We start from the raw sequence: 19,783 nt of genomic DNA, 5'->3' as shown, positions 1-19,783 counted from the left end.
CACTGACTCGACTCTCTGTCTATGCGGCTCTGGATACTTTGTTCGGGGAGTAGGCGGGGCTGCTCCTCCGCTGCTTGTCTGCTGTCCTCACCTACGTCCGCAGCGCGCACCAGCTTTCAAACACGTTGTCATCGGCCTCATAAGGACAGTCGTTGTAACACATAGCCTACAAAAGCGCACATTGACCTGATGCGGTCAGCAACATAATAAGTTTTGACCTAGTTTATATTTGTATAGATGAGGTTTACAACTAATGATGTGATGTTAATTATCAAGTAAGTAAAAATAAAGCTGTTTTTTAAAATCATTTTTGCTTGAAAACAGTCACTTGATTGTAAAAATGGCTGCTGCGTATTCTCCTGTAATTGGCTAATCCTTAATTGTTTCAGAAATATATATACATATATGATATTTACAAGGAATTTAAATGAATCTGTCCTGTGGGTGTCCTCCCCTCAGTTGTGGGCCTCCTCTTTCTTAAAGTCGCTTGTTGCCTACCTCTGCACAAGGTCTGTTAAACTCATTGTACTTCTTTGTCAGCGTTATGTAAAAACCTGGCTGTGTAGTTTAATCAGGCCCTTAAAGCTCTCTGCTTTGTGCTGTTCTGTAAGTTATATGAAACACATCCATCTCGTTTAGAGCAGCAGCCTCGACCTCTGACATGAGCTCAGCTGTAAACCATGCTCTGCCTGTGAGAGTCGCAGGGCTCTGAGCCTCGTCGCTGCTTTTTTTTTCACTCCCTGAATGCTTCTCCTCCATCTCTCTGATGACTCACCGTCCCTTTTGAATTGAAGTCTCTGAGCATCTGTGTATTTCATCTCTCTGCAAGTATGATTACCAGCAGCTTGTCCGCCTGAATGCTGCACTGTTGTTGCTGCGCCCTCTGATGATCTGAAACTAAACCATTGAGGGAGAATCAACTTTCAATATGTTCTTTTCTCCTGATTTCCTGTAGGTCTGTGTGTTGTCTGTGTTTTGTGTGTGTGTGAGTGTGTGTGTGTGTGTGTGTGTGTGTGTGTGTGTGTGTGTGTTTTATTGGGCGTAAGAAGGGGGACAAAAAGTATGGGTTTGCATGACTGTAGTCTCCAGTTAAGACATATTATCCTCTAAGTTAGCTGAAGCTGAAGAGCCGTTTAATCATGCTACAGGCATCATTCATGTTGGATTTATCGATATCTAACTCATAGCCATCCATACTGCTGTGTGTCTCCTCCGCTCTCTCTCTCTCTCTCTCTCTCTCCCTCTCTCGTATTGACAAAACTGTGTTGTTTTCCCAGGTGTGTGTCAGATTCCTCTGTGGATGTTGCGGGTTAGAGGACCCATACGACACTGCTTTCACATATAGGAGCCAAAACACACACACACAGACACACAGGCTGAGTTTAGGAGGGCCATTTAAAGATGTGCCTTGCATTCTCACACAGCAGCATGCATAGTAACACATGCAGGGAAACATGATGTGAATGCGGATGAGTGCAGGTCCGCAACATGTAAACTTTTATTTTCCCACCTGTAGTTTATCAACGTCGTCCTCATTAACACCTTTTCTCACTTTACTAGCCCTGCTTTATGTCTCTCTCCCTGTCCTCCTTACTCCTGCACTGGTTATGATTCTGAATGAAAGATGATCTGGGGGTTACCAGGGCAACTAAGGGAGACTATTGGGAAGCTGAAAAAGGAGGGAGGAAGTGATAAGGAGGAGTGTTCCAAATTTATCGTTTGCATGTATGTTTGTTTTAGGACAGGAAAAGGGAGGGCAGGCTTATTTGAGCTGCTGTTGTTGTTGAGGCTCCAGATAATGGAAGGAGAGACAACAACAGCAAACATAGCTCAGCTGCAGGGGAGACACAACCTCTCTATCTCTCTTTTCTCGCTCGCACTCCCCCCTCATTCACTCTTTTCTCCCCCTCGTCGATACCTCTCTTTTTACGTCATGCCTCCCTGCCTCAATGTGTCTCCCCCTCTCTCTCTTTCCTCTCTTCTCTCTTTTTCTCCTCACCCCCTCTGTTGCAGTGTCCCCTTCTCTCTCCTCTCTCTCTCTCTCTCCTTCTTTCTCTCACTCTCTCTCTCTCTCTCTCTCTCTGTCTGGGGTTCTCTCTTTGGTAACAGCATTGGCTGTTGCTGTATGAGAGGCAGCTAGCTAACTATGATGCTGGGGAAAGACTACATGCTGGCCATTGTGATTGTCAATTACGAGGGTAGGTGCATCTGTCGGAGTTGGCTGGTAACTACCATGTGGGGTTAAAGTTTGTCCATGTGTGTGTGTGTGTGTGTGTGTGTGTGTGTGTGTGTGTGTAGGGGCACAAGCATGGTGTGTTAGTTTCTTCCATTCAGAGAGATGAAGTTTGTCTCTGTAATGCTTTTTTAGTATCTGACACGAGAATCTGTGGTCTGCGCATGCTGCATTTGTTTGTGTGTTATGACTGAATATGTTTCCGTCTGGTGATGTGTATATGTATGGTGTCGTTTGCTACAGAGTGCATGTGCATGTGTGTGTTTTGCTCCAGTAGCAAACTGCTCTCCCCTCCCCCTCTGCTCAACTCTGCTCTGGCATGGAGCTGCATGCTAACCGAGGCTAACTGCTACGTAGCTCTGCTGTGGTGGCACATTTCCATGAGCTGCATAGAGGGATGAAAGTTGCGAGACTCGGTGTTGGCATGCTTAAGATTTTCCTTGCAATTCCACAATGTGTTTGCAGAGGGTAACACTCGACAGCCAAAGCTCCCCCCCCCCCCCCCCCCCCCTCTCCTCCTGTGTGTGTACGCACATGCTTTTATCTCCATCCAGCAGTCTGTTCATCTCATACTGGATCCCAATTCTCTGTCACCATCTTCCCTCTCCCTTCCTATGTTGTAGTTCATTTGCTCTGACCTAATTTTTTTGTTCATAAAAGACTGCAACTCCCAGAAGGCATTGCTTCACAGCCCATTGCACTAAAGCACAGTCTTAAGCCCCAAGAGATGTCTGTTTTTTCTGGAACGTATGTGCACATTTTGCTAAGCTTTCCGGCCGATTGTTCCATTAAATAAACCAAAGTGTTGATGACTTGTCTCTGCGTGTGTGTGTGTGTCTGTGTGTGTGTCTGAATTGCTTCTCAATCTGGACCGACCAAGTCGCCATGATGACATACGGCCTGCCGTCGTGGCGACAGGCCCATGGGCTGTGTTTCGTCAGCATGGTCAGCAGTTTAAGGAATCTTTGTGCATAAGCATAAGCACACATCGACACACACACAACTAAGGAGGAATACAAACAGCTTCAGTTGACCACTTCCTCAGAGCTTGTATCATCTTTACGAGTTGCTACACCACCTAAAGCAGTGTTGGACCATTTTTACTACCTCTGCAACTACAACAACTTCTTCTCACACACAAAGATGCCATCAATAATTCTGCTTGTGTGTGTGTGTGTGTGTGTGTGTGTGTGTCCTTCTGCAACCCTAAGACGAGATGCCATTTAGTTTAGGAGTGAGAGAAGAAACAGTGATTTAAGCTCTGTGTGCGTGTGTATGTACAATGTGTATATGTGACTGTTAAAAGCCATCTGCTTTGTACACTGCTGCTGTGGTCTGTGATTGAAAGGAGGATTCACTTTAAATGCATCCATAAATACTGAGCCAGTATGCCAAAATCTATAGAATGTGTAAGTAAAACAAACAGCCATAAATGGGAGGGAATATGAAGTGTTTGTACCATTTCTTTCTGCAAGGTCCTTCCCTCTGAATCTGACTCAAAGGACTTGATCCCTCATTTTAGCCTTGTGTGGTTTTCTTGTGTCCTCAAAAACATTCGATCTCATCTGTTTTGATTTTGATGTTGGTCGTGTTACAGAAAAGTCTATGCAGACTCAGCATAGAATCTATTTCTTGTTGCTGTAGCAGAGTGGAATGGACTTATTTCCTCACGTTAGCCTGAATATTTGTGACGATCTGTCTTGTGACAACATAACCGACAGCTGGTAATCCACCCATTTCTATGTTATTGTACTTTGGACATATCTTCTGATTGATGATCGTATCATAGATCGCACACCCATGGAAATGGGAGAGGAGATTTGTATGAAACTGATCTCCGAGAGGAAGTTGATACAATTACAAGGGTGAAAGAATAATACAATAACAAGTCCTCATTTGTTTCATGTCAAAGAATTATAAATATTTAAATTCTCCCTTGAGCGACCCTTGTGACTGTATCGAACATCTGTTCAACTGTTCTCAAAGTGAGAGGAATGCTTGTATCTGAGCGTGTTTGTGTGTGTGTATTTGGGAGTTGCTATGTGCCAGTGTGATATGTTTTATTAGAAAATGTTAAAGTATGTGTGTGGGAGTGTTGCACAAGCGCAACAACAGTGCTTAACACGTTTAACTCAGTTGGAAAGACACGGCTGTTATGTGACAGCTGCAGCAGATGCTGGTTAATCCCACTCAGCTGTCGATTTTGTTCAGGAGGGTTTACTTCCATTGAGCAAAGAAATGTAATCATACAGAAGAAAAAATAAATATTGAGTGTTTATATGCATTCGCAGAGGTTTGGGTATACATTCATCCACAAGTGTAAATTGATAAAACTGACAAATAAACAATCTAAATGTTTGTGTTTTTCTACCAGATATCTGGAGTGAGCAGTCGTTCCAGACAGACCCTGATCTGCCTCCAGGATGGAAGAAGATCACAGACATGGCCGGTATCTACTACTGGCACATTCCTACAGGCACCACCCAGTGGGAGAGGCCCGCCACCCGCCCAGCACCCTCTGGACAGACGGAGACCCAGGCCCTGGACGACCACGCAGCCTCAACACCACGTAAACACTCCCTGGGTTCCCTCAGCCCCTCTCCCACTCCTGACCATGAGGTAAGAGACAATAAAGGGACCCTGATGAGCGTTTAAGGTCTAAGAGATTTAGCTTTTTGTTTTGTTTACTTTGCTTACATCTCTAACTGTTCTGTTTAACTGTGAGATTATCAAAGGCTAAAATTGTGGTTGGAGTACAGTCCATAGTCATCCATTGTGATGGGCATAAATCAACAAAAGCTGCACACAGCAGAAATTTAATATAGGGAAAATAAGCTGTGCATATTATACACTCAGATGTATTAGACAGCTCAAGCTTTGGCTAGATGTACCAAATAAACTGACAAGTGACTTTATGTTGAAAATTTTAAATCAGAATTCAGTGTGCGTCTTCTGAGAGTATTATCTCCACGATCTAAGTAGCTTAATGCTTTAAAGAAACTCAATACATTGTATTTAGTGAGGCTCTTTACAAGGGGATGTAGCCAATTCCTTAATTCCCCTGAATAGCCACTCATTTTTGTGAAGTGTCAGTAATATATCAGTTCACACAGATGAAAATGTATTCAATAAAGCAGTTTGTAATAACTGCTGTTGTGTGTGTGTGTGTGTGTGTGTGTGTGTGTGTGTGCTTGTAGTCGTGCCAGGCAGAGATCTTCTTCAGGGCGTCTACTCACTCGGGCAGCACGACCTCTGACAGCTCGGTGGAGCCTCTTCCCTCTTTTGAGCCCACCCTCACCACATGTGGATTTGTCAACAGCTGCTACTTTGTAAGTTACCAAAAGTTCTTCTGTGTTTTGTTGTTCTTACCTTCCGTGGCATATTTTGTAAGAAGTGTGTGATCATTTCAGATAGGGCAGGCTATTTATCCAGTTGTGTATCCGCGTTTCTTTAGTCCTGATTGAGATTAGCTGAGGATCGGCTGAAATATGCAACGAGACATCTGTGACAGAGAAAGGACCATAAGTACTACGGTCTGACTGTGGAATACAGGAGAGCGAGCACACAGAGTCTGTCAGTCAATCATTCAATCAAGCAGAATGATGGAGGGAAATTGAGAGAGGAGAGTGGATTGATGGAGAGGAGCGTGGTGTAGATAAAATATTGATCCAGTGACAATGGACTGATGGTGACAGATAGACGTGCCAGAGTGAAGTTCTGGCACATCTATCTGCAGAATACTGGAGCGTTAGCCTGTGACACAAGAGCTGAAACATGGTGTCCTGTCAGCTCTCACGCTCCCACTCTTTCTCTCCGTAGCCTCGTTCCACATCTCTACAGGGGATGCCCGATCAAGAGTGTCTCTCTCAGCATCAGGAGGATGAGGACAAGGTATGATGTTTTAAACATTTTCCCATGCTATGTGCTCTTTCTCACTCAACCCTCCTCTTCTCTTTTGGCTTAACAGCCTTGTGTTTTGCTTATATGTTCTTTCTGTGCGTAAATGTGTGTGTGGCACAGATAGAAAAACTGATGGCATATGTATGTGGACATTTATTAGTGTGTATGTTTTTATACCTGTATCACATACAGTGCAGTCGGTGGTTATTTGAACAGTTACTTGTTTTGATTTGGTATGGCTGTGTAATCCAGCCAGCTGATTTTAAATACAACTAAAACTTTGATCTTAAAGTGGTTTCTTATGCAATAGACTTACAGGTTTGTGTGCATTCATGTGCAATATTATTATATGTAACATAGCAAACACTAAGGTTTAGTTGCTATATGTTTAGAACACAAGTCCACTTGCCTTCTTATCTGTTTATTCTTAAAGCTTCACCTTCACCTTTTCTGGATTGTAGTTGTACTAAAAATAGGACTGTAGTTTTGTTGTAAAAATTAAAACACAATGTATGATCCATTTCAGATCCACATGCTTTAGTAAAGAAAAACAAAAGTAAAAGCATAACTTTCAAAATAAGTACTGACTGCTCTCTATGTCTGCACTGTTCATATTCTACTAATTAAGAATCAATAGATTCTCAGCAGGGAGGTGGATGTTCAATAGGAGCACGAGAGATCAGAGAAAGCATTTTAAAGTCTCCGTTCACAGATTTTCATCTGAGAAATGTTTTGCTGAGTCGCTCCTTATTGCAACAGACACTCCGTGTGGGGTGAGCTAGTTAGCTAACAGCCTTGTTCTTTCTTTCTTCCCCTTGCCCCCCTCCACCTTTGACCCCCAATCTTTGCCCCACCTACATGTGTGTGTGCGTGTGTTTTTAATGCTGTATGTAGAAACAGGTGTGGAGTGATTTTGGCGGAAAGATTGATAGTGAAGTGTGGAAGGCAAGTATAATGCACTCAACGTCAATGAGTCTTTTTCTCACCACTCTTTGAGTGTGTGCATTTATGCATTATGTGCTACACATTCACTGCCTGGCAAAAGCATGTGTGGCAGATGCTTCAACATAAATGTAACTGCACCACCCACAGCATTGTGTCATGCCTGATCTTTAAAACATCTTTTATTTGGCTGCAGCAACAAACTCAACAGGATGTTTCTTTCTGTACTTCCATCGCTAAAATACAGTTTTCTTAACTTCCTGATGACACAAACCTGAATATGTTTGCACACACAAGTGTGTGTGTGTGTGTTTACATACTACATGTGAACTTCTCTTCTTAATGCAGCATGCCCCATTACACATAACACACCGACGCCATTTCTCCATCCAGCAAAGTAGTTTCCGCCCACATGTGGATGCATGCTGGTATACACTATGTGGGGTCAAAATATTTACATTTGGTGTCTGCCAGGTTTGTGTCCCTCTCTTAGCCCCTCTCCCACATGCCATGTAACCACTGGATGTTATGGCAGTTATATATGTCGGTGTCGTGCTGGAACAGGAGCCAATGTGATATTTGTTTAATATGCTCAGGCAGCGAGGTGGTGAGGTTCTGGAAATCTGCCGCAGCTCGAGCTCGAGCAAAAGCATGAACATTCCCCATGAAAAGCATAAAATGCTTTCAGGAGTTCCACATGTGTTGTACAGTATGTTGATCTTACAGAGGAATGCATTGAATCATGAAGAGAGCATGACGTTTTCTGTGACAGCGGGATGTTACATCATCTGAAAATGTGCGCAAAAGTTCTCTACTCACAAGCTATTTTCAGTGTGTTAAACCCGAAAGGACACAGTAGTAAATGTTGATGCTGTTATAAGAACATTGTATATTACATATCTTGCATTGATAAAAGGTTCTCAAAATGAATCTGCATCATTTAAACTGCATTGCCATGCAACTACAAAGTACCTAAAATAAAGTACAAGGCTCTTATCTGTCTGGGATTGTTTTGTCCTGTTGGATAAGTCTTCATGGAGTTTTCTTCATATAGGAGCCTATTGTGAACAACCGCTGCCAAACCCAGACAACATTACAGGTTACATGTGTGAAAGGGGCTTTAAGGTGGTTGCCTTTTGGCCAAAAAATGTTTGTACTGAACTTGTTTTGCTCCCTCTAATGATGTCTCCTGTGTGCACCAGGACCTGCAGGCGGCCACGGTGAACCCTGACCCCAGCCTGAAGGAGTTTGAGGGCGCTACGCTTCGCTATGCATCGCTCAAGCTAAGGTGGAATACCTGTACAGACACATACAGACGCAAAAATCTACCTCAGTGCTTTAATCCCTGCAAGCTACATCTCCTACTGCCCTCACATTGCTTAGTTAGTTTCTTTTATCTTGTGTTTAATCAGTGTTGGAGTTAAATGAGGTCAGTCAAAGCAGGAAGTTGGTTCCTGTACTCAGGAAATGCCTCCATGTTCTCTATTAGTGTAATGACTGCCTGTAGCCTTCAAACGCAGTGCAGGAACCTTGTTAGTGAAGTTAAAATTGTAATGCTGGCAGAATGCTAATCTTATAACTACATCCTGCTTTTTTTTGTACCTTTTCTTTTCAGGAACCGTCCAGCAGTGGAAGAAGAGGAGTCGAGCAGCGTCAACAGTGACCCAGAAGCAAAGGTAAGGAGCCTTTTACTATATCAGTTCAGGTCAGAGCCTGCATTATAACTGTTCTTCTTTTTAAGCTGTGCTTCTGCAGCTATTGTAATGCATATGCTAAAACACATTTAGATAGTAGCTTTAAATTTCTAAATGTTTAAAAGGTGTATTTTGACTTCTTTGTGTTGCCTTTGTGTAAACTGGAAACGACTATACAGAGATAGATAGAGTGAGTAGCCCTCGTCTAATGTCGTCTTCTGCCCAATCTGAAGTTACTTACTCAACACTTTTATTTATGTGTTTCTAATGCTTCCTTTAAACACAGACGAATAGAATCAACATTCCCAGCACTCGTGGCTTCTTGCCTTGAAATGGTGCTGTGTGTATGCTTCAGTCTGTTTATGTTCTCGGCCTGTTTGTTTATGGTGTTGTTTATGTTGACCACAGTGGCTGCCTGTGCTTTCATCCCAGTGAGTAATATCTAAACAACACTGCCTCCAAGTGGTGAGAGCCGAGAAGTGCAGTTTAATGCTGCACGGTGTTGCGTTGATTAAAAGGCCTCTTAAACATTCAAAGCTAAGATTCAAATGAGACATTTAAAGATTTTGATGAGGGGTCAATGAAAGATATTAATCAGTAGAATGCCCTTTCCATTCAGCTGAGACTTTTACCTGCAAATGTCATCACAAGATATAAATTAATTTAGAATCCAAATAGTTAAACAAAAGAACAGATGAATTATTTATCTGATCTAATTGCATTGCATTGCAGATTACAGGAAGGCTAAAATACATACCAAGGTGTGTGTGTGACGCTCCCAAGGAGCACGGCTGAATAGAGCAAAGTCATCACAGATTAGAGTTGAAAGCCAACAATCAGCCCGATGACGTGGAGCTGATTTGGCTGTCTAATGTCTGTTTCCCTCTCTGTTGTCTGGCAGAACTACACAATCCTTAGCAACAGTGACACTGTGATGAATAACAGACACAAACACAGACCTACAGTCAGGGCATCTGGTCCGGTAGCACACTCTGACACACACCACACACGCATAACTTCCAGCAGAATATGCCACTAGAGGAACAAGATTGTAATGCCCCTTTTTTACGGAGGAAGAACAAACATGATTTTCTATCATCAAGGTGCAGAAAACAGCAGATAACCGCAGCACACACACGGCTGCCATCCAGATAAACGAGGATTAAAACATTAGAACACAGAATACCAAGAAACAGACGGCGGATGTGTCATGTAGCTGCTACCACCTGCTGGTCTGAATCTGTGACACAGTCTTCACCAGACTTCTGACAACATTGAGAGAGGATCATTTGGGAGTTACTGTGTGTATGCATGTCTGCACATGTGTGAGTCCTTGCATATGGTCTGCATTTGTATGCGTGTAGTAAATGCCAAACACCTGTCAGCCCAACTAAGCTTGAAGTCATCAGCAAACAGACATTATGGCACTGTATGTTGTGCTGTTAAACAGTTAAACTCTTCGGTTTGTCCTCCTTCTGCTTAAAAAAGACACTCGGATAAACTTTAATCAATTTTGATATGATCATTTGATCCATATCCATAACTATGGCTAACAATACATGATGTAAGGTTAGTTAGAATGATGGCAGAGGAAGGAAAGACGTGGCTGTTGAACAGGTTAAAACAGAACTTCTGCAGTTTGAAATGGTTTTGGAATTAGGAGAGACGTGTTTCACACACAGGTACTTTTTAATAATAATAATAAAACATTTTTTTGAAGAATGCAGAACAGTTTAAAGCTTCTGTGAGGAGTTCTTTTATGAAACAGACTTCAATTATTTATGATGTCTCTTTATGACCTACAAAAGCAAACCAGACAATCAGCGACAAGATTGATTATTTTTATATAGTCGTTTTTAATGCCTGAAACCGCTGGCAGACGAAGTGATTAATTGCACGCTGCCTTTGGTGCCGTTTCCAGGGCCAAAAATTAAAATGAGTGATACATGACTGTTAAAGAAAGCAGGATGAGATTTTTGAACTCCAACACTTAAGCATGTTCAGGACAACATTAGCAGACATTTCACCATTGCAATACTGAACAGTGTCAATGCAAATGGCAGGTTTTCCTCATGTTGGATTGATTGATTGACATCTTTATTTCAAACATGCTAAAATAAAAGTAGATTGAAAAAAAAAAATCCACTGCCATATTCAACACAAAGCGAACAGTACATGTTTGTAAAGGAGTAGGATGAAGTTTACTACCCCTTTTCTACTTTTCAACAATTATAACTCCCGGTGTCCACAGTAGAAACAATAAACACATACATAAATGAATCAATTTAATAATGAATTAATCAATTTCATGTTGTGCTAATGTGAACTAGTTTCACTGTTTCTCTCTGACCTCCTTTATCACGTCTCTCTGTGCTCTGCAAAGTACTTTCTGAATGGACTGCTTGAAATCGAATGAATACTTGATGAGGACACACGAATGTTTCTCTCCTCTCTTGGTCTCTTCTTTTCCACCCCTCTTATCTACCCCCATATTCTGTTGTCCTTCTCTGTTAAACTATGTGTTAATCTTTTTTTATTTGAGTTCAATTTACACGTGCTGCCTTCAAAAAAATGATCTTTAAACCTTATTAGAGTCTGAAACCAAAATGTCTTGATATGTGTAAGTACTGAGCTGTATAATTTAACAGTGTCCTGGCCCTGGTGTTTGTTCCAGTGTTTTGCAGTGCGCTCTCTGGGATGGGTGGAGATGGCTGAGGAGGACCTGGCTCCTGGAAAGAGCAGCGTGGCTGTAAACAACTGCATCCGACAGCTGTCCTACTGCAAGAATGACATCAGAGACACCGTCGGCATCTGGGGAGAGGTGAGGAAGAGACACTGTTTCAAACAACTACAAGCTTGTCAACCTTTAATTTACACGTAAAGACACACAAACAAATGATTTGGATAGCAGGAGTGCTTGTAGTAAGCCAGGAATTATATTAAAAATTAAAAATCAAAAGGTAAAGGCGGAGCAAAGAAAAGCGCAACAGAAGCTAGCCTGGGCAAATGTCTTCTCAAATGTTTGTCAAAAGATGGAGGCAGGAGGGGAGAGTGAAAAGAAGAAAGTGAAGCAGTGTTAGGAAGTCTTTCCCTCTCTGTGCACTGGTTGAATTTAATGTGAAGCGACAGCACAGAGAGGGAGAGAGCTTCATCCCTTTTTCAATAACCTTTCATCTTCCTCCCCCTCTTTTAAAGGTTTGATAATTTATTTAGATTCACGCACTCGCACACACTCCTGCACACCATACATGCACACAGAGTCAAACACACTTTATCTGCAAGTAAAAGAAAGCACCTGACCTTTTCAAAGGACAATTTTCTTTGCAACATCTTGAGCTGCAGGAAATAAGTGTTGCATGTTTTTGAAATGAGATCTGAAGAATTTGTGTGTGTGTGTGTGTGCTCAGGGGAAGGACATGTACCTGCTGCTGGAGAACAATATGCTGAACCTGGTCGACCCCATGGACCGCAGTGTGCTTCACTCTCAGCCAATCGCAAGTATCCGGGTGTGGGGCGTTGGCCGAGACAACGGCAGGTTAGTCTATTGGCATTTATATTTTCTTTTAATGTCCTTAAAAATGGATCAATCTAATGTTTCTTCTCTTTTCTAATCTTTATAAGATGTCATGTTGTGATTTTCTCAGGATGCATACCATGCTTCAAAACATTCCTGTGGTGTAATTATCCCAGTGTTATCGACTCATTGAGGCTTTTCTTGTTAAGTTTTAGTTATTAACCACTTTTAATTGATTGATTGGTCACCAGTGTCAATGATGCGTCAAACACACTCAGTAAAAGGTCAGAGTATCAATTGAGGGCAGCAGACGGTCGCCTGGTGACAGGCAGAGGAGAGCAGTTAATGATTGATGATGAAGGGATGCTAATGAAAGATTAATTCATCCGCACAAAGGAGAGGATGAGAGGGAGAACGGCCTTTATTCTCTTTCCCACCTGGCGATCAGTCCCTCGCTTTCACCTCAGCTCAGCACAGTGGGCGTCATGAAAGACAAATTCATGCACAGCAGCAGGCTGGTGTTGTGCAGAGAAACGCCTTACTTTGTTATTTCTGATCCTAAAAGTGTAAATAAAAGCAAATGAATGATAAATTATTTAAGGTTTTATTTTAACCTCAATTTTAGTACAGTATACAGCAAACACAGTGCGGTAGTAGCACTGGATGACCAGTAAGGGGCGCTCTACACTGCTGCTAAATGCACCAGGAGAAAGTAAATGTAGGTTATCAGGCAGCACCTGGTAATGAGGACCAGAGAGGTTGGTTCTGTTGTATAATTTGAGCTAGCACATGCATGCACATGTATGTACCCACACACACACACACACACACACCCGGGCGCACACACACACACACACACACACACACACACACACACACACACACACACACACACACACACACACACAAGCATGAGTGCACTCAGGAAAAGAGGCAAGACTGAAAGCTCTTGGCACATGCAGAACTGCAGAACTCTGTTGCCTCAGGGCTCTCTCTCCTCTTGTCATTCACACACACACACACACACACACACACACGCAGCAGTGTGTATGTTTTTTTATGTAAGATTTTTAACGTGTGTTTTCTTAGCCTTGAGATTTAAGTTCTACCATCCACATCTACATAAAACAGGAGAGTCGGAGCAGTGGGAATACCTCAGCTGCAGCAGAGGGAAGATGAGGAGGAGGAGGAGATGGTTAAAGGGAGGAGGAGGAGGAGGAGGGGGAGAAGGAGGGGGGGTTTTGGCAGGAGAGAGGGAGAGAGGGTGATGAAGCTGCCAGAGGGGAAGGTATGGTTAGTGCTCACTGGCTGTGGAGCAGACAGGGTGAGGAGTGTGTCGCGCCTGCAGTATCACCAGGAATAGGAGGTGTAAAGAGTGTGTAAAGACGCTCCTGTGGACAGGATTACCTGCCAGAATAGGGAAAGAAACCACTGTGAGTATATTTGAATGTTTCATATTCATCATTTATCTTACCTGTGCAACAGAGCCTGCTGTTTGATTAGAAAGTCGCAGGAAAAGAAAGATACAGCGACAGGCCTTCAGTCTCTGGGTGATGATGCTGAGCAGGTAGTGTGTGGTTTGATTTTTACAGCCGGGGTGAGCGTGTCACGATTTTGGAGGAAGTCAAGTGGAGTGTGAAAACAGATTGTGGGTGTTTGTTTGGTGGTTAGTGGCAAGGGTTAATCACAAAAACCGTAGTAGTTGATCGAGGAGTCATGTTAAATGTAAAGTAGTTGTTTGCAGTGCTGCATTTTTTAATTTACTTATTTATGTTTGACTTTTTGCTTTAAAGACAGAAGACACCGTGTCATATCTAAACCTGGTTGTAGCTGTGATTTTCCCTCTCCAGCTCACACACGCTTACACCCCTTGTAATAGACTGGAGTGGTCGTGTCAGTATAAGAACGGTACCCCCAGTACCTCCCCCTTCTCCCCATGTGCCATGAAACTCATTACCACCTCAGAGATTACAGATTCCCACAGCAACCTTGACATTTTCAGGGACATCCGCATGATGATAAGATTATATTAGAAATGAGATATCACTCCCCTTTTACTCCTCTCACTCCCCCTCTTTCCTCTGACTTTTATCTTCCCTCCTCATCTGCTGCCGTCTGTACTCTTTTATCTTTGTCGTGTACAGTGTTGCAGTTCACTTCCAATTTCCTCTCTCATTCTTTCACCTGTCTTCCTTACTCCTCTGTCTCCTCGTCATGTATCTTCTTGTTTTTACCCGAGCTTATTTCCTTTATTTCTTTTACCCACAAACCATCAGCCACCAATTAAACCTAATTCCGTCCAGCTATTCTTTTCCCCTCTCATAAGTTGCTTAATTTCAATCATTTTTTATTTATATTAACCTCAAGGTTGTGTTTGCATTGCTGCTTTGACCTGCACTACACCCTGTCAACCCACATGTACACACCTGCATTTTCTGCACTCCTCCTGAAGCAGTTAAATGGGAAGTGGTTCTGGCAGAGCAGAGTATGAAACTCAGCGTGTTAGTGTGTATGAGTGCCTGTTTTCCACCTCTGTGCCTCTTGTCCCCCCTGTAGGAGGTTTGCTATGATGGATTTTTTTTTCTCCTTTCTTCTACTAACTGTCTTTCTTTCCTCCCTTGCTTCCTCGGACTCAGAGAGAGGTAAACACATTCCTTGCTTTCATTCCTCCGCCCTCCTACGGTATCTCTCCACCATCTCTGTCGCGCCTTATTGTTTAATTTCCTCAGTGTCTCATTTTTTTTCCTCATGTTCAAAGTAGCCCTTGATGTACCGTAGCATTGTGCACACACACACACACACACACACACACAAAGATGTACCAAGTGAAGGTGACCTCCTCTATCCTTCTCTGTCTACAAGAATCGTTTTAAGTATGCACACACACACACACACACACATGCACATGCACAGACAAAAACACACAAACAGGAATCTTCTCTCCCCAAGGGGCTGGCCTCAGAAATCTTGTTAACCCTCAGGCCTGTGTTTCCTATTGCACGACATACTAGAGAAAACAGCTGTGACAAAGTTATTTAAAATGGGTTTCAGAATGACGTAAATCAGCTTTTATATTTCCTCTTCCTCCATGTCTTCATTTTCTCTCCTCCCCTCTCTCTGTTTCTTCTTCTTTTCATCCAATCTCTTTCAGCAGACTTGAATTGTTTTGGGCTCCACTGAGCCCAGAGAAAAGTTCTTCCCCGCTGTCACTCATTCTACTCCCTCTTGCATCACGCTGCTTTATCGATTTCTGGGGTCCATCGACCTTTGTGTGTGTGCTTGTGTGTGTGTGTCCTGTATTCATCAGACTGATAAAGGTCAATTCATCCCTCATCCGTCTGTGTACCTAAACTAGTTTTTTAGTTTGGTTTTGTAGTTTGCTTCATCTTACCCTGTGTTTTCCTCTCTCCCAGGGACTTTGCATATGTGGCGAGGGATAAAAACACCAGGATCCTGAAATGTCATGTGTTCCGCTGTGACACACCAGCCAAAGCCATCGCCACCAGCCTGCATGAGATCTGCTCCCGGGTGAGTGCTTCAGGCTGGAGGGAGGAGGAGGCTCCAGGGAAACATGAACAAGTTGAGATTTGGCAAATAGACTCGAGTGGAGCTCCAACTTGTTGGAAGAAAGTTTCACTCAGCAGGGGTGCTGACGATCACGTTTAATTTTACAATCAAACTGAGATGAATCGCAGTGATCACAGAGCTTTCTCTGCACTGCATGTAACCCATAGATGAATACAGATGAATGCAAAAAGGTTGAGAAGAAACGCTTTCAAACCGTGTTTTTATAGTGCCTGCTTTAGTCACTGAACACTCTTTCCTCTTCCCAGTAAAACACATTTACAGCTGTGGGACTTTGATTACATTCTAGAAAAGATCTTTTAATTCTCTCCTTGATTTATGTTGACCCGTAATGTGGCGCTGAATTCAGCTCTATGTAGAATTTAAAGGGCTTTTTTTTACAACTCCCCATACCCACAGATACCTTGTTATGAGCAATGACTTGAACGAACTGTGTCCCTGAATGTTATTTGTGAGAAGAAAAAGGTGGATTAGGAGCCATTTGTCCTCCTTCTCATCCTTCATGCTGATACCACCTGTCCCACATTTTACAGTCACGCTATATTACAGAGCATCATTCTGTTTAATGCAGCCTTTTCACACAAATGAGGAAAAATAAGGAAAGTCGGAGAGTCGCTCACAGCAGGGGTTGCTGAGATGTTGTTGTGACAAACTCTCTGATTAAGGGCATGTATAAATGATGTGTGGTGTTTCTAGGCGCGTGTGTGCGAGAGTTTTGGCAGTCTGCGTTTGCGTCTATGAGTTGCACTGCAGTAAAAAAAGCTTTTACCCTGTTTTTGGAAAGAGGAGTTCGACCTGGTTAATGCGTGGGTGTTTGTGTGTGTGTGCGCTCCCGGGTGAAAACATGACAGTATCAGGGGTGAAACCGCTCCAGGTTTTCCTGAGCTCTTTCTTGTTGGCTCTTTCATCTTTCTTCCCTCCCTCATCCTTTTACTTTCACACTTTTTTTTGTCTTTGTCTCTTCAGCCTCCTCCCTTGTGTCTCTGCCACGTTTGAACAATTCTGCTTAGTTTTTACACGCCATTTCCTCATACTTGTGTATCTGCTTTTGCTCCTCTTCTACTGTCTCTTCTTCAGATAATGACAGAGCGAAAGAATGCCAAAGCGATGGCAGGAGGCTCTCTCCAGGACAGGATGCAGGCAGGACTTGACCTCCCTTTACAAGGTAGGCGTCATGCATACAGTACATCAGTAGAAGCGGGCAGTTATCAGTGTCACACTGCATGCTTTTAGAAGGTCATTTGTAAGCGCATGGATGTCATAGTCCAGAAAAAGTTTGATTAAAAATATATAATTTAGAAAGTTTTAAAAGATCCACAACCATCACTGTGAGTATATTTTGTCTTTAAACAGCACCCCGTGGAATTTTCTACATTGTTATGCACCAAAACACGTTGTATGTATCGCTGAAGCCTGACAAATGTGAATGCGTTTCCTTCCTCATTAAACATTTACAAAGCCTGCACTGTTTACATCCCTGTTTACTAGTTTGTCTATTTGATCCTTGGCGTCGGCTCATTGCTGCGCTCCATTGTGCTTCAGTGCCGCTCACTGTCAATCAGTTAAAAAGTGTGAAACTCAGGCAGGTGTGTGTATCCCCTACTCCCATGCTCAGTTGAATGCACGCCCACAATACGAACAAAATTGGGATCTATGCGTGAAAGAGTTGCTCCGAAGCTGAACTGTGGGTCGGAGTCTCCACAGGGTGCCTTTAACAGTTGTTTGCAGATCACAGATTCAGGCGTTGATGGTCCAGTGTACCAGCGTAATGTGCCAGTGTTCATCACCTCACCTTCGTGCTGTCAAACAGCCCAGCTTGCTGCTGACAGCTCGTCAGATACAACAGCTGCCGTGTCTGTTTCTGTTTAAATAAAAAAACTGACAGACATGAGAAACAGGAAGTGCAGAATGTAAAATTATAATCCGCTGTGCCAGTCCAAAGCGTTACATAAAGACAATATGCATTGATTAACAAATTGTTATAACATGAATCTTTTTGAAATGATCTTTCAAAAGCAGAACTGAAGAAAATCTCCCAACTTTTTTTGCATGGAGGGACGCCCACAGCAGCATGGAGTTATGTGGGGTTATGATTTTGCTGTTGTCAGCATCTGTTAAACTTGGTTAAACTATAAAAAAGACTCAAGGACCAGAGTGGTTCAACTCCTCGTTCAGCATATTGTAGCCTTGTCAAAATCTCTCACAGAACATCCAGTAAAAAATATTGCTTAGTGTCCAGATTTTTACCTGACAGGCTGAACTTAGGAACCCGAATATGCTGATGAGCAACTGTTAAATGTGTGCCTGGTTTTCCCCAGCAGAGTTCCCCACACCAAAGACAGAGCTGGTGCAGAAGTTCCAGGTGCTCTACCTGGGGATGCTGCCTGTGGCCAGACCAATAGGTCAGTCTGACACACAAACACAACTCTCAATACTCTGAGGTGTCTTACATTAGGATGATCATTTTTGTGTTTGTTTTTAACCCCCTCTGATCCAGGCATGGACGTACTGAATGGAGCGATAGACAGTTTAATCGGTTCTTCCAACAGAGAGGACTGGACTCCAGTAGCTCTCAATGTGGCAGATGCTACTGTCACCATCAGCAAAGAAAAGGTCAGACACACATCTGCTGTCGCTGAACTACTCCCCCTAACGCCTCCTGTTTTCTTCACTCTGTACTGTTCAGCTTTCTGTATGCAACAATGAAAAGTGAGCAAACAAAAAAAAAAAAGTGGTGGTAGGATTTTTATTTCTTTATATTCTTGCTCTCTATGGTATGACTAGTCCATCTTGTCACTTCATTGTTCAAAATACATTTCACTGATAAAAGGCCAGGAATGCAATTTTGGCAATATTATTCTTTCCACCCTTAGCTGTGCAGCCAATCCTTAGAGGTTTGCAGGGGGGCTGAAGCCAATCCCAGGTGACATTTGGCGAGAGGCCGGGATACACCCTGGACAGATCGCCAGTCAATTACAGGGCTGGCACACCTACGGGCAATTTAGAGTCAATAATTAATTCAGCAAGCATGTCTTTGGACTGTTTGAGGAAGGCTTAGTACCCTTAGAAAACCCAGGCTGCCCAACATATTATTATCCATACAAAATCTGATCACACACACTCGGAGATACATGCATGCTTTTCAAAAGGCATAATAAAGAAGCATCCTCTTTCATCATCCATCAGACACTCCCACAGTTCAAAGTTTATTTGCTGCTCAATAAAGTAAACGTGCAGCTCTCTGCTTGTGTTAAATCTGCATGTTGAGGCTTAACAATGTTTGACCGTGCAGGTGACATAAAATCCTTTTTCATAAGTTATGGATTCCAACTGTAATATGGAGGCACTTAAAGTCCAGCTGCTCCAGTGGACCTGTTTATTAGCATTAGGAGTTTTACAGGGCGGCTGAATAACTACATGAATCAATGCTCACAGGTGCAGAAAAGTGTTGGATTATTGTAAATACCCTCAATGGTTTTGTAATTTCTTCCTGCTTAGGGGGGACAATAAATCCCTTAAAAAATTAAATGTGAATTTTACATGCATGCACTCATCTAGTCTGTGACTCTCTGAATAATCTCACACATATGTCTCTGATCAGGACGAAGAGGAAGTGCTGGTGGAGTGTCGCGTTCGTTTCCTGTCTTTCATGGGCGTCGGGCGTGACGTGCACACGTTTGCCTTCGTCATGGACGCCGGCGGCCATCGCTTCGACTGTCACGTCTTCTGGTGTGACCCCAACGCCGGGAGTGTGTCGGAGGCCGTTCAGGCAGCTTGCATGGTGAGTCACTGAGTATACACAGAGAGCTGAAAACGCGTCTTAAATACACTGAGCCCACTCTGGGGACATGAGTCAAACTATAAAATCAAAATACATGTCAAATACATTTTTCTCAAACATGGTTTTTGTCATTA

General features: G+C 42.9%; 1 protein-coding gene across 4 annotated transcripts in view; it reads left to right on the top strand.

The window, feature by feature from the left end:
* The window catches only part of apbb2b (amyloid beta (A4) precursor protein-binding, family B, member 2b), a 44,469-nt gene that overhangs the window by 19,941 nt on the left and 4,745 nt on the right, over window positions 1–19,783 (top strand). Inside the window, exons 1-14 of one of the 4 annotated variants that reach the window (XM_069665343.1) lie at window positions 2,125–2,198; window positions 4,608–4,852; window positions 5,431–5,562; window positions 6,053–6,124; window positions 7,028–7,078; window positions 8,278–8,363; window positions 8,691–8,751; window positions 11,444–11,590; window positions 12,177–12,304; window positions 15,697–15,811; window positions 16,946–17,033; window positions 18,187–18,270; window positions 18,366–18,481; window positions 19,470–19,649. In XM_069665343.1, the coding sequence (XP_069521444.1) occupies window positions 2,147–2,198; window positions 4,608–4,852; window positions 5,431–5,562; window positions 6,053–6,124; window positions 7,028–7,078; window positions 8,278–8,363; window positions 8,691–8,751; window positions 11,444–11,590; window positions 12,177–12,304; window positions 15,697–15,811; window positions 16,946–17,033; window positions 18,187–18,270; window positions 18,366–18,481; window positions 19,470–19,649 (1,557 nt within the window). In that variant the 5' untranslated portion in view covers window positions 2,125–2,146. Of the gene's footprint in view, window positions 1–2,124; window positions 2,199–4,607; window positions 4,853–5,430; window positions 5,563–6,052; window positions 6,125–7,027; window positions 7,079–8,277; window positions 8,364–8,690; window positions 8,752–11,443; window positions 11,591–12,176; window positions 12,305–14,845; window positions 14,926–15,696; window positions 15,812–16,945; window positions 17,034–18,186; window positions 18,271–18,365; window positions 18,482–19,469; window positions 19,650–19,783 lie in introns of those variants that run through there. The other 3 variants (XM_069665342.1, XM_069665341.1, XM_069665344.1) reach the window with 3 other exon arrangements.

This window comes from Semicossyphus pulcher, unplaced genomic scaffold, assembly GCF_022749685.1.
Source record: "Semicossyphus pulcher isolate SPU_LCO1_2020_fin unplaced genomic scaffold, fSemPul1.0.p SCAF_17, whole genome shotgun sequence".
Classification (NCBI taxonomy): domain Eukaryota; kingdom Metazoa; phylum Chordata; class Actinopteri; order Labriformes; family Labridae; genus Semicossyphus; species Semicossyphus pulcher.
The sequence above is the reverse complement of the archived record's forward strand: the minus strand, read 5'-3'. Positions and strand labels throughout refer to the sequence as shown.